The sequence below is a fragment of the Ochotona curzoniae genome, unplaced genomic scaffold (assembly GCF_017591425.1).
Source record: "Ochotona curzoniae isolate NIBS_2020 unplaced genomic scaffold, NIBS_Ocur_1.0 contig_3819, whole genome shotgun sequence".
NCBI lineage: Eukaryota > Metazoa > Chordata > Mammalia > Lagomorpha > Ochotonidae > Ochotona > Ochotona curzoniae.
This window is the reverse complement of record NW_024466004.1, coordinates 4,738,118-4,752,740: the sequence shown is the minus strand read 5'-3', so window position 1 is coordinate 4,752,740 and position 14,623 is coordinate 4,738,118. Positions and strand designations below refer to the sequence as shown.

The following is a 14,623-nucleotide window of genomic DNA, read 5'->3' as shown; positions in this document are numbered from 1 at the left end:
GTCCCAAGGCTTTGGGCCATCCTTGTCTGCCTTCCCAGGCCACAAGCAGGGAACTGGATGGGAAGTGGAGCCACTGTAATTAGAACTGGCGTCCATATGGAATCCTGGCGCATGCAAGGCTAGGACTTTAGCCGCTAGGCCACCGCGCTGGGCCTGGCTTTTTCTTTTTTTAAATAAACAAAATCCATTAGGACCATTGTATGCAGACAAACTCCAGGCTTGTGTCTCACACTATCTCTCCCTTGAGCTCCAGATCTGCAGATCTGATAATCCTATCAACATTCATCCATTCTTTTATTTGAAAAATACATTTAAAGATCCATGGTTCCCTCCCCACATACCCACAAGAGCCAGGGCTGGGCCAGTCTAAACCCCAGCGACACGAGCTCCATCTGAGTCGCCTATGTGCATGGCAAGAACCTGAGCATCTGGGCCATCATGCATCGCCTTCACCGTGCCTTAGTGCTAAACCTGATCAGAAGCGCAGAGTAGCCAGGACTCAAACCAGATCACAGTGAGATGGGCATCTACAGGAGGAAATCATGGCCAGCATTTTCTTCCCTAAGGAGGCACCAGAGAATGGGAAGCAGGAATAAGGGGCAGCAGGGAGAGAACTGGACATGAGCAGCTTCTCTGTGCAGGAGAGAATTTGTGGACCATGGAGAAGTGACCACTGCCCGCTCTGGCCCCTGAGATGATCGCTAGCTGCAGTGTGAGCTAACTCCCATCAGCACCCACAACCAATACTCCCCTCTTCTAAGTCTGGCAGAGCTATTACCAACAAACAAAATATTCTTGATGAAAAGGAAACTGTAATGCAATATGTCTCTTTTTCTAAATTGACTTACCCTAGCAAAGCAATTAAGCAGACGCTTATCAAAGTCATCTGTCACTCTGCCTCCGTATTGTACTTCTCCAATCATGTACCTAACTGTACTCCATGATACACCCTGTAAGAAATATTCAAGAAAAAAAAAGGGATCAGCTGTAACTAAACATTTTAGATCCTTTCCTAGAGGAGAGGTCTGGAAAAGGAAGCTGCTGCTAGGCTGCATTTAAAATCATTCATTATCTTATATTAATAACTTTCGGTATTACGTGGCTGGAATGGCTATGATTTGTTCATCCTCAAAACCAAACACCTAGTGGACAGATTGCCCATCGATTACCTGAGATAGGAAAAAAAGACTATTTTTCACTCCGTGGACGTAATCACCTATAATGCCCATTGCAGCAATGCCATGCTGTTACAGAGGGGGGGAAATCGGGCTTAGTGCAGAAAGGAGGAAAATCAGTGCTTTAATATGCTTCCGTAGTATCATATTTTCTGGAATCAATATGAGAACAACTAGGAAAGTATTTACTCAGAAGAATTGTTTCCTACAACGCAATACTTTGCCGTATCATCCAAGGAGCTAAAACTACATCCAAGTATTTATTAATTTCTAGAGCAATCATACACTAGTAATGTATTTCAGAGATTAATAACTTTAAATTAAAAGATCCTTAATACATTCGGAGAAGTGTGGATGTTTGATGTTTTTATTTATTTTTTCCCAGCTAAAGTTTTATTTGTCAACTTCGTTATCTTTTAAGGTAGCTATTGTACATACCAGATTGACAAATGGACACAGAAATAAATCCATATACTTTTATCATCAAATTGCCATACTTTTAATATCCCTTTGTTCTTGCAAGGAAAATTGATGGTTATTTTTAGAATTTTTTCCTGTGCAAATTAACATTCTTCACTTTCCTGATATTTTCTACTGCTATCTTAAAGGCTTCTATGGGGAGGAGAATGGACAATATTATGTAGAATTTATTCAGCTCTTCCTATACATCTTATATTGTGGGTTCACAAGCTGTAACTCCTCACCAAAATATTGCCCACTTCATGGATGAGGCAACAGACTCTGAATCTCACTGACCTGTCCAAGACTATGAAAAAAAAAATCAGATTTCCAACTTTTCACATGCCCAGAAAGACTACTGAGTTTGCATGTTTAGTTTTGTAACTTTGAAGACTTCTCTGTCTTGTTTTTCTGCTGTCCATGGTAAACAGGGGCAAACAAGTAATAGTACCTTCTCTACCTACCTGACAGAGCTGTGAGCACAAGAATGCAATCCTGCACACACGCAGGAACTTTCAAAGCCTGTAATGTACCATGTGATGGCTAGCTGTCACAATTAGAAATGATCGCTATGTCAACGCATCAGCAGCAGTGAGTTTAGACAAAGATGTTTCCCACGGGCTGGCTTCACTGTCCTCTGAAGGAGGTGAGAGTCAGACCAGTGGGGAGCGGTTTGCCATGTGACATGCCTTCTCTTGTGGCACACTGTGGCACTTCAGCGTGACACAAAGAAGCCTGTGGCGCTCTGCACCACGCTGAGCTTCATCCTTTGGGGTCAGTTTCTTTTGTAAGGGGGCTAAACGGGGAGGAGGTGGGGAACCAGTAGGTAGCTGATTAGAATGGGCAGTCTCCCTGAAGGGCATGTTCTCTCTGTGTAACTCAGACTAAACACGACTGCAGAACGTAAAGGATAGCAATGAAAATAGAAAAAAAAAAGAATTTTACTCACCTTTTTAATATCACATTCATCAAGGTGATTCTGAACAAACTGAACACTGGCTGAAAAGTCTGCAGAATTGAATTCATAAGGAATATTCCATCCTAAGGGACCAAATTTTCTTCGTTCCTTAAAAACACAAAGAGAAGTACAGTATTTTTTTTTTTTAATTAGATCTAGCTGATGTCTGTTTTGTTATTAAATGTAAGTAAAGTTAAGGCCATGATGTTAAAATAAGCTGCCATTGTCTTAAAGGAAAAGTATAAAAATTTAGAAATACTAACCATAAGAAACTTATTTCATGGACCTACAAGCCAAATGGTTTACAAAAATGAATCTCCAAATAATTGCCAGGTTGTTCTTGAGTTGTCTCTCCTGACAACTCAAAAACATGCGATGTGCATCAGATGCTTTGCTGGGTGAGTTGTTATTCTAAATTAGACTCCTCAAAGTTTGAAATGTTAAATATCAGAGGATTTTTCAAGACGAATAACTGAAGCATTCAAGAGCATTAGACTCCCTGCTAGCTTCCCTTGGTGATCATATTGCTGTTTCAGGTTTTGACAACTACAAATTTCTATCAAACACATGACACGTCTACCTCCAAACTTTCATACTTACCTCATTTGGACTTCTCTACCTAATTGAGTTAGGTCTATAAAATAGTAGATAACTGTTAAAAATTGCCTAAATATCCATAAGTAGTCAAAACTGGATCTGGGGCCTGATGCAGTAGTCTAATAGCTAAAGTCCTAGCCTTGCAAGCGCCAGGATCCCATATGGGTGCTGGTTCTAATCCTGGCAGCTCCACTTCCCATCCAGCTCCCTGATTGTGGCCTGGGAAAGCAGTCAAGGATGGCCCAAAGCCTTGGGACCCTGCACCCATGTTGGAGACCTGGAGGAAGAGGCTTCAGATTCCTGGCTTCAGATCGGCTCAGCACCAGCCATTGCGGACACTTGGGGGGTGGGTGAATCATCGGACGGAAGATCTTCCTTTCTGTCTCTCCTCCTCTCTGTATATCTGACTTTCTAATAGGAAATAAAATAAATCTTAAAAAGAAAAAAAGTAGATCTGGTCCCAATGATTCAATTGATGTTTAAGAGACCATCTTAAAGTTATGTATATGTTACAATTAAAAATTAAAACCTCTAGAGCCTGATCACCCAGAAAACCCACAAAGACAAGTCCAGATGTTTCCACGCCATCAGCTCTCCTGACCTGGACATATAAGCCACTTGCAGGGAACATCCACTGCTTTGTTTAGATTGGTGTCTAGGTTCATTTTAGTGAAATGTGAATGTTTTCCCATTTTTGAAAAAAGAAAAAAGAAAATAAAATTGTACACTGGTTAGCCTTACCTCTGTGTTTGACTTAATTTTTAAAATTTAATGTTCAATTAGACAGGGGACTGAATGAAAAATAATTCTTTCTTTCCAATTACTGAAGCTGCTGAAATTGGCTCTATGGAAACACTTCCATTTATATGCACTGAGTAACTGCAATTTAGTTGCTCCTTAAATGTGATTTTGAAAATTGCCCCAAAGCTGAGATTGCTTCATACTTATGTTACTCACTATCAATTTTCATTTAAAGCTTTCACATTTTGCAAGTTGGGTCACTAAAGTCATAGAATGTTTGACTCGTCTTAACACACCTTCCCTCTCCCCTCTCCACAATAAAAAGAGGGAGAGAGACACAATTTTGGTGGATATCTTTTCTTTAACAAACAAAGGCATTTCACTGATCTCTCTAAATGAAAATATAGGGGGAAAAAAACCCACAAATTATCATTTTGAAATACTATCAGGTTAGACTAAAGTCACCGAGACCTGTGAACTCATTTGGAAGCTCAAAAGCAGAGAATCTGCTAGATTTCTTTGGAATATTTGAATTTCTCCAATCCAATTAGTATTCCTGAAGTCATGAGACAAGTTGTAGGCAGTTTAACAGAAAAATGTTGAAACAGATACATTTTCAAGGAGTTTTCATCTAGTTGAGAAAATAAAACTTAGAGACAAGAAAAGAACAATGTCATGAGGAATATAATTAATTGCCGAATTTTAGTAAATGATAAGGCCGAGGAAGACATTTAATCAGAGATGTCTGGTTCCGCATGAAAATGAAGCTACTCTTTGAAAAGAGAGCAGGGTTCCCAGGCTTGGCAAAGACCAAGAGCAAAGGCAGGAACACTGACTGTCTGTGGTTTGTTGAGACAGCCCTGCAGATGGAAGATTCTACTGCAGGAGAGGGTGATCTCTGCTGAACAGCAGGGACTCGGGGTTCACGGGCTTTGGGGCTGCAACATCAATAGACTTGCCGTTAAAACTTCATTCCTCAGAAGAGAGTTTTCACACATTGGCAAAGTGGAGAGTGATGCTATCAGGGGGACCAGTCTACTCCCAATTTCATTCGACGGATATAGTTGCTTCTTTTTATTCCAGAGAATATACAAATCACAGAACGACTGGTGAGGTATGGAAAACTCCTCCGGACACTGATGAAAAGCTGCTCACTAGGACTCTCGTTTTAATGATGTCAACGCTATTTCCCATTTTATGCGAGAGCCTGCCTCAGCAGCTCTCACAGGTCAGTGCAGAATCAGTTCACTTACATGCTCAAGATCAAAGCACTGAACTGCCTGCCTCCAATAGAGGCTCTCTCCAGAGCATCATACCTTATTTATTTATCTGTTGTTCATAACACAAATTGAGAAATATAATCAGTGCTTGATAATAAAAGAAAACATTAACAGGTAGACATAATGAGCCAAGATAGTCAGAACTACCAAGAAATGCTATAGGGATGAGCACATCATGTTATTGCTAGTTACGTAAAGACATTTAAATTAGAATTTTATAATAATTCCTCCCCAAAGCAAGAATTTTCTATATCTTAAGGTTCAAACTTGAGAAAGAAGAGACAAAGGTTAGGGGGAACAAACACTTTTTAAAACAAAAAGCCGCTAATGGTAGAATCTCCTGGTTACTGGTGCTATAACCATTTTTATTTAATATGTGGGTTATTTTTTTAAAAGATTTACTTATTTTTATTAGAAATCAGATATACAGAGAGGAAGATCTTCTGTCTGATGATTCATTCCCCAAGTGACCACAATGGCTTGAACTGTGCCTATCCGAAGCCAGGAGGCCAGAGCCTCTTCCAGGTCTCCCAAGTGGGTGCAGGGTCCCAGAGCTTTGGGCCGTCTTTGGCTGCTTTCCCAGGCCACAAGCAGAGAGCTGGAAGGGAAACGGAGCTGCCAAGACACTAACTGGTGCCTATATGGGATCCTGGTGCATGCAAGTCTAGGACTTTAGCTGCTAGGCTACACGCCAGGCCCTTATACATGGATTATTTTTAAGAGCCATGACAAAAATGCCAAAATTGTACCTGCTGCAGTAGGTCCTTAGAGATCCCCATCAATGACTTTAGAAAAAGAAAACAACCAGCTCACCAGGCTGTACATAAACTTTAAAAAGTCTCAAATGCTGCACTTGATGTGAAACTGCAATCACAGGGAATTCTAAATCATGAAGAAAGGTACAAAAACAGCAGCAAAGTCCTCCCTAAGGACTGTGGCTGTTGACCATCATTCTCAATTTTCCTTGCACACTGGAGCATTTGGGAAGGTTTTCTTTTTTTTTTTTTTTTTAATTTTTTGTTGATTGGGGCGGGAAGGGTCAAGGACTAGGGGAAAGCAGATAAAGAGCACTATTTCCACACCTTCCTCATCTTCTTCCTACATCCGGGGGGAGAAAGAGACAGGGGTGAAGCCACACCCAGCCTCCCAACCGTTCCAGTACCCAGACTTGGGGAACTGCCACCTGATATCATCCCAGGGTCCCCAATGTGGAGCATGACCCAAGATTCTGTTCAAGTGGCTTTGACAGTTGTGAAATGCTGTCAGTCTTGCAGATGCAAGGATGAGGAACTCCTTCCAAGGTCCAAGGTCTGGGGTGACACAGTCCACCCCAGAGCCTCCTTTCACCCAGAAATTTACTGTCAAGGTTCTCGGGTAGTTGCCCAATTTATTTCCCCTCCTCCTTCCTCTACTATGGTACCAGATGTCCTCCGCAGGCTCCAATGGACTGCTAAATCCTCCATGTGCACCTGGGTACGCTGCCTTACTGCACCATCTTCAGTAACTGAGGAGGCCTCATTCAGACACATGCATTTCACTGTCAGATCACAGGTCCTGACACTCTCCCCATGGTTGGAGTTCTGAGTCCAGCAGTTCAGTTGAGGGAATCCTCAAAGAAATCTCGTCTGAAATGATCCTGGACTTGACTCCTGCGTGTGCCTGTCAGTAAGGGCTCCAGCACATTCTGTCACTCCCATCAGCTATACACACACTGATAGTTGCAATTGCTAGGTCAGATCTATCTGCAGAGCCATCTCTTATGCAAACCAACAGGTTCTACAGCTCAGCTCAACTCTGCCCACCATACACTTGGTCCCCATGCACACTACTGAGAGCTGCAGCCCAGTCAGAGTGACCTCCAATAACCCTTTGGGAAGGTTTTAAAAGACTGAGCTCCCTACTTTCCTCCTCGCAGAGATTCTGACTTAAGTGGTCTGGTCTGGGGTCCAGGCACTGGCTGATAACAGTTGCTTAAGACATGCTGTTTGGTTGATCCAATGTGCTGCCTGAAGAGAGTAAACCTAGAGACTGTTATTCCAACTCTCTGTGGGAGATGCCAGGAGACTACGAATGTCATGATTGGGTTTCAGAAGATCAAGGCTTGAGACGGAAATGTTCAAAATTAAAATTCCAAACGTGTAAAATGTGGGCTTGCGCTGAAATTCAGAACGGTGCCACATTGGAGTTCTCAGGAAATCGTGTAGGGATCATATTGATGACAGATAAAAGCTTCAATGGTACAGTGAATCTTCAAGGTAGAGAACACACACACAGAGTGTGTGTGTGTGTGTGTGTGTGTGTGTGTGTGTGTAATATTGATCAGAGGTGGTTAAACTGAGCCCAGCACATGCCATTGATGCCCTTATTCTGAAAATGAAAGGCTCTTGTGGGAAGGGCACATCACCAGACTGCAGAAAGAGAGGCTGTTGCCGCAGGAAGTTCCCCTCTCAGGGTAGTTAATACCTATCCTGCATGAACAGTAAATTCCTGGAGGAGATGGGAAGAGGAACGGGGATGAGGGGTGAAGGGGAGAGGGCAGGGGACAGCAAACAAGCAGATGGTAGTACCCAGGGCACCTCTCTTTTACTGGGTAACAAATATATGAAAAAGTGCTCAACGTCAGTAGCCATCTAGGAAATGCAAACTAAAACCACAAGGAGATATCACAGCATTCCTGTTACAATGTCTCAAACACAAAAGACAGAGAGTAACAAATGCCAGTGAGGTTTTAGAGAAAAGGGAACACTTACACACTTATTTACAGTGAGGATGTAAATTAGTGCTACTACCATGGCAGGAATTTCTTAAAAAAAAAAACAAACTAGACATAGACTTGCCATATGATCCAGCAATCCCACTACCCAGTATATATAACCAACAGACGTGAACATATTGTGTCAGACATACCTGAACCACATTTATAGCAAGACCATTCATGAAGCAAAAACTTGGAATCAACCAAGGTGTCCATGATTAGATGAATGGATAAAGAAAATGTAGTGTAAAGACATAATAGAATGTTATTCAGCTATAGGAAGAATGAAATTCTATCATTTGCAGCAAAATAGATGCAACTGGAGTGTATAATGCTGAGTGAAATGAGCTTGATTCAGAAAGACAAATACCACATGTCCTACTTTATATATGGGAGCTAATATTAGAAAGAAAAAAGGAAGAAAGGAAGGGAGGGAGGGAGGGAGGGAGGGAGGAAGGAAGGAAGGAAGGAAGGAAGGAAGGAAGGAAGGAAGGAAGGAAGGAAGGAAGGAAGGAAGGACAAAAAAGAAAGGAAGGAGAATGAAAAAAGGAAAAGGAAAGAAAGAAAAAAAAAGGAAGAAAGAAACACCTGTGTGTCAGCATTTGTGCAAATGTAGTTTTGTGAAGTTTTGTTTTATGCTTTCTCAAATCAGTGGTTTAAGAATGTGATACTACTGCAGTTTTAATAATCAGTGATTACTTTAAAATTTACTATATATGGGTGAAATGGTCATTTTTCTATTCAATGATTGTTTATGGTCACTGTACTCGCACTAAATGAGGATCTTTTGGCTGTTGACTTGTTAAACGTTTTGTTCAGTGAGGTACTAAGCCTTTTTACTATAAGTTTAAAATGGAAAGTCAAACACTAAAAAATGACTGAGAAAGAAAAGAAAGGAGAGAGGGAAGGAGGAAGGGAATATTATTATATTCTTAAAATTGTCTCTACTAATCTATTAGATCTGTTAAAAACTAATTAAAATTTTTTAGAAATAAAGAGATTGCGCTGGGGAGCAGGTGCAATGGATGAGGGCAGCTGTTATGTTAGTAGACTCTGCTTTCTAATATAGGACAGCACAAACCCTGCCAGGCTCTGACGCTTCAGATGCTCTGGTAAGAATCAATTCCCTGTTCTAGTTTTCAGTCTTTGCCAAAGATGAAAGTATGTATGTCGTGTTTTTCTACAGCACAGGATATCTACATTAATTTGGAGGACTCAACCAATTAGTGAGTCAGATATCTGGCTCTTCTACCCAACACTGGAGAGATCAAAGAGAGCTAAGTCACCCTCCGTCTGTCTCATCCTTCCTGCTGGGCAGCGGCATCTCACACTGTCCTGCTCTCACGGATCCCCGGGCTTCTGATTACAGTGTGCACATGCCAATTCCATAAGCCTAGACCTGGGCTGGTGCCGAAGACTCACCTATTCCAAGCTCCTATGTGATACTGACAATGCTGACCTGGGATGGCAAGGCCCTGAAGAATTCTGAACTTTTCTCTTAAGCAGGCTCTCTCTGAACCAAGGAAAAGACTCAGACATTTTGACTACTTGCTCCCTTTGATTCTAAGAACTTTATAGAAATAGGGTCCTATTATTATTAATCTGAAAATCCTCAGTGTCTACCAGAGGGTTTGGCACTGGATTGAAAACATACTTGAATGGGAATTCAGTGAGAGAATCATGTGTCCTGAAAGTAACTGATGATATTAACAAAAATGTTTACACATCAACACTGCACAACAAAGACTCCTCTTAACGGGCTCTGTGACCCTGTTTACTTCCACAATGGTCCTATGAGCCAATCAAATATTCCTAACCTCATTTTACAAATTATGGCCTAGCACTTACAGACTAGGGGAGGGGTAGAACTCTCACAATGTCCAGTTCTCAGAGGCTGAGCCATAGCTCCAGCAACAAACTTTCTGGAGTCTTCTTGGTGCTGTTGATTTTAGTTTGATTACCCCTTTGGTAACTCTTAAAATTTCTTTGTTTTAGAATCTGTTAAAACTCAGGATAGCTCTCCATTACTGGTTTCTTATTATACATGGATTGCTACAAAATTTAAGATGATGGAAATTTTAGGATACAAGGAAGAGAAGACATTTAGGCAATATCACAGTTAGCTTCTGGGAAACAGGCTTGCAGTACCTATATTCCTTTTATAGTCCCAGCACTGGATGCTCCACAGCCAAGTCCAGGCTCTCCTTTCTGATCCTTAGTGAAGTTCTCTTTTGGGCACACATTTTAATCTTATGAAATTTAAGAGATGTTCAGCTTTCTTCTTTTTTTTTTTTTTTTTTTACATGTACACTCCAATGTCAGCTTCACAGCGCTAATGGTTGGAGGTGTATTTTCTTCTCTTTTAACCTAAACACATAATGGGCAAAGCACAAGTATATCCTGGTCCTATGACTGACTCATGGTCCTGTTGCTCTCCTGCTTAGCATTTATACAATAACCACTAAGGACACAGGTCACTGCACTGACCATATGGAAAATACCCCCAGTCATCGCTCCACGATAAGCTTGGTGGAAGAGTTGAATCATCACTACTGGAAATAGAATCATGAATTACATTATTTGTGAATGGGGAGTTAAATAACAGAGCTAAAGCAATATTTGTATTAGGGTGTGATAAGGTCTAACAAAGCGAGCAATTTCCAGATAAGAATGTATGAAATTGGTTTCAGTTGACTTGAAAGCTGTAATTTACAATCCAGAGGCTACGGTGGAACTTGGTGAGAATAGCCACCAACCACACACTCAGCTGGATTTCCCCTCTCTTGGGGTTGGGAGACAGACAATGCCCTAGTCCACTCTGTTGGACAGCACAGAACTGGAAAGGAGACAGCTCGCGGGTGAGTATGTCTGGTGTTTTTCTGGGGTGCGTATTAAATTCTCCATTCTTTGACAGACAGGGAGCAATGAGGGCAAGTTTTGCATGTCCATGGGAAAAGCCAGTAGAGAAAAGCCACAGAGGAAGAAGAAATGTGGAAGGGGGTTCAAGGAGCCTCTCACCCCTCTGTGAAATCAGAGAGTAGATCAAATAGATTAAAGTCATACAGCTTTCAAACAGTGAACAATTCAAATCCAGAACAAAATACCATTACAAAATTGTTTAAAACCCCATAGGCCAGTTGCCTGGTAACCACAGAATTATTAAACTGCCATATATATGTAGATATATATGGCAGTAAGAATATATATATTCTTGTAAGAGCTAACAGCAAACAACTTGAGAAAGACAGAGCATTGATGCTGCCCCTCCTCCTCTACCACCACTTTCACTACCAGGTAATAAATGGGATCAAAATAGACATAAATCAGAGCCAGGAAGTCTCAGATCCTGCCACCTACCAAGTGTACTTAGCCTCTTTGAGTCCCTACTTCCTGGTTTTTAGGTGATGATAATCCTGCCTTGTGAGTATTACATGAGAAGGTACACATAAAACAGGCACTTTCCAGTCCCACGTGTTATCTGAAGAGTCAGCTTTTCATCTTATAACTACTTACTGACCTCTGATAATATCCCATGTGCTACCATAGCAGAAGGAGATGCAGCAGATAGAAGTCTGTCTTTGTCCTCGAAGATTTTTCTAACCTCATGGCCAGGGGTGAGGGAGGGAGTGGGGACAGGAGCACACGAAATATATAAACAGGTGCATGAGGGAACTTCAGAAAGTTCATAGAAAACAGAGTAAAAGCTGTGTTTGATTCAGTGGGTAAGCCGCCAGCTGGGATGTAGCCTATATCCAGGTACCTAGGGTTGATAGCAGCTCTCACTCCTAATCCCAATTTCCTGTGAAAGCCCACCTTGGGAGGCAGAAAGTGATAGATGACATAGTTGGATTCCTGTCTGCTATCCTTGTGGGACACCTGATGGAACCCCTGGTTTCTGGCTTCCACCTGACCCATGCCAGGACTGCCGTGGGCATCAGGGGAGAGTAAACCGGCTACAGCAGTTCTCTCTGTCTGTGACTCTGTTTATCCAGCTTTCAAAAAAGAGAGTTTATTATGGTACAAAAAAAAAATCTCCAAATACACAGGGTCTAGGAAAAGTGTACAAAAGATATATATGATGAACAAACTATGCACAGATTTCAAAATGCTTTGTTCCAAAATAAACTTAAATTTATCTTTTAGTTCTATCTTATCATCCACGACCTTTAGGGTTTTTGTTTTGTTTTGCTTTATTGAGATCTTTCATCTGCTGGTTCACAATGGCAGTTAGGGCTGGGCCAGGTCACAGCTGAAGTCAGGAGCTTCATGCACTTTTCCTATGTGGATGGTAGGGGCCCAAGCACCTGGGTTATCTTCTGCTGTTCTTCCCAGGTCCATTAGCAGAGAACGGGATTGCAAGCACAACAGCCAGAACAGGAACCAGTGCCTGTATGGGATGCTTTGCTTTGCAGGTAGTGGCTTAACCCTATATGCCACCACACCAACCCCCATTCACAAACTTTTTCCAAGTACATTATATTGGCAGATAATAAGGCAAATCAAACAGGATAAGGGGGCCAAGCATGGCAGCAGACAGCACCATCATTGCAGGCCTCTCCCTGGGGGCCAGAGTGTGTCACCAGAGACTGTAATGAAGATTGCACTCCAAAGTTACCTGTACGGTGGAGTGTAAAAACGCAACCGTGTAAAGCATTGGCTTCCACATGGGTAAGTTACTGATGTCCAGGAGGTCTTGATTAATGCCAGCAAATGTTCTTTTCAAGCCTGCACGTACTCCTTGGGGCGGCTCGTTGGTGAATTTGAGAGATGTCTGCCACAGAGAAACAGTTATTTGTTTCTATAAATTACTGCAAAAAATGAAATACAAATTATACTGCATCAATAGCAATATGCTCACGGCACATAAAATGTGGACTGGAATTCAACGCTGCACAAACTAATTTCATTGATCAAGGCTGGAACTCCGTAAATTAGTTCACGGTCTTGGAACTGTTCCTTAGAAATGCTGTCTATATTCAGATACCCTTGACGACTGAAGTGATGACACCACGGTGAGCTTTTACCATTCAGTCTCTACAGGATCAAAATGCCCTGGTGTGCATCCATCTTCTAATAATGCCAATTATACCATCTTTACTCCTGTGACTCTCAATGAAAAGACGGCTACCTCATATGAACAAACCTGTAGCAATGTGATTGGAAATCGGTCATGAGGCTCAGTAGTTATCCACACTCGGAAAGTATCATCATTGGCTTCGGTGGTGATTAACGTCTCCAGTAATTCTTCCATGAATTCCAGGCCAAGATGACAATTTTGCAGCAATACCCAACCTCCCTGTATCCAAAAATGAGTTCATGTTTATTTCTTACAACCTTTTCTCTCCTATGATTTCAATAAAACAAAATGCATACATTTAAAAAAAAACACATTCGGTCAGAGTAAGTAAATACTGCTTTGAGCACATTATGTTTAAAACTGTTAAATGTCAATACAATCCTTTCCTCTGTTATTGTACAAGCTGGTTACTTGGAATCGAGTGAGCTCAAAATGACTGTATTCTGCCACCTTAGGCTCAGAAAGGAGCAGAAATCAAAATCTGAAGACAACTCAAGTAAGTACAGTATGTGCACCATCTAATGGCGGAAATGATAACTTAAGTTCATCTGCCTAAGGTGAATTGGAACTGACTCATCCTAAACCAAGAACACTGATTAACAGTGACACATAGTGACAAAGGAAGAGACACATTCTGTCAGGAGAGTTGGCAGCAATGCACTCGGGAAGATCTGCTACCATAACACTCAATCTTCTTGGACATCACATTCGCCACACATTCCTGAAGTCACGAGATTTGTTAAGTACTATCTAAAGAATCATTTCACAGAAGTAATTTTACTAATGTCACAGAGCCCCCACTGCTCTGAAGACACAGTCTCTGAATCAGAAAACACATTTATACCCTGTTAGAAACTAATCAGGTACAGCAAACTAGAACATGTGGAGTACAATAAATAAATGCTAAGGCACAATGTCAACGGCAAGAGAAACACAGCTCTCATCAGCAAAGGGGATGCGTTGCCCTGTGAAACCATGAGGTCCAGAGGAGAATGGGATTCAGTGTGAGATCACATCCTATTGACACAGACTTGTCGCTTTCTGGTTTCCCAGGCATCTCCTTTAGGGTCTGCACGGTGGTCTCCTCTCTGTCCACTCTGTCCCTTGCAGACACAGACCATGTTCCCGGCTCGGCCTGCTTGCTTATAGTCCATTCTAGGAAATGGCTCACTGTAAAGTTCCTTAACATGTGTTTGAAAAGAACAAAAGCAGAAAAAGAAAAATCTTCTTTCTCAATGTCCAGAGTGAAGGCCAGGCTGAAGCTGGGCGTTAGAAACCCCCTCTGGAACTCCCACATTGGTGGCAGGGACCCGAGTACTGAAGCTGTCTCCACCTGCCTCCCAGGATGTGCGTTAGCATGAAGTTGGGTCAGAAACAGAGGTGGTACTTGATCCCAAACACTAAAATATGGGATGCTGGCATCCCAAGGGAAGACTTAAGACCTGCCTCTGGTTCCTCACTCTGAAAGCCACGATATCAGCTTTGTCCTAAATCTAGTCCTCCTCCAGGTGGCAATGTGGTTGCACCTGTTCTTTTTTCCTCCCCCAATAATGCTATTATTATTACTATTTCTCCCACCTT

General features: G+C 41.8%; 1 protein-coding gene across 2 annotated transcripts in view; it reads right to left on the bottom strand.

Annotated features, from left to right (window-relative positions):
* The window catches only part of DNAH8 (dynein axonemal heavy chain 8), a 288,139-nt gene that overhangs the window by 44,453 nt on the left and 229,063 nt on the right, over nt 1-14,623 (bottom strand). For both annotated transcript variants that reach the window (XM_040982961.1, XM_040982963.1), the window contains exons 80-83: nt 13,109-13,261; nt 12,581-12,736; nt 2,584-2,700; nt 849-950 (exon numbers count right to left, since the gene is read on the bottom strand). In XM_040982961.1, the coding sequence (XP_040838895.1) occupies nt 849-950; nt 2,584-2,700; nt 12,581-12,736; nt 13,109-13,261 (528 nt within the window). The remainder of the gene's footprint in view (nt 1-848; nt 951-2,583; nt 2,701-12,580; nt 12,737-13,108; nt 13,262-14,623) is intronic.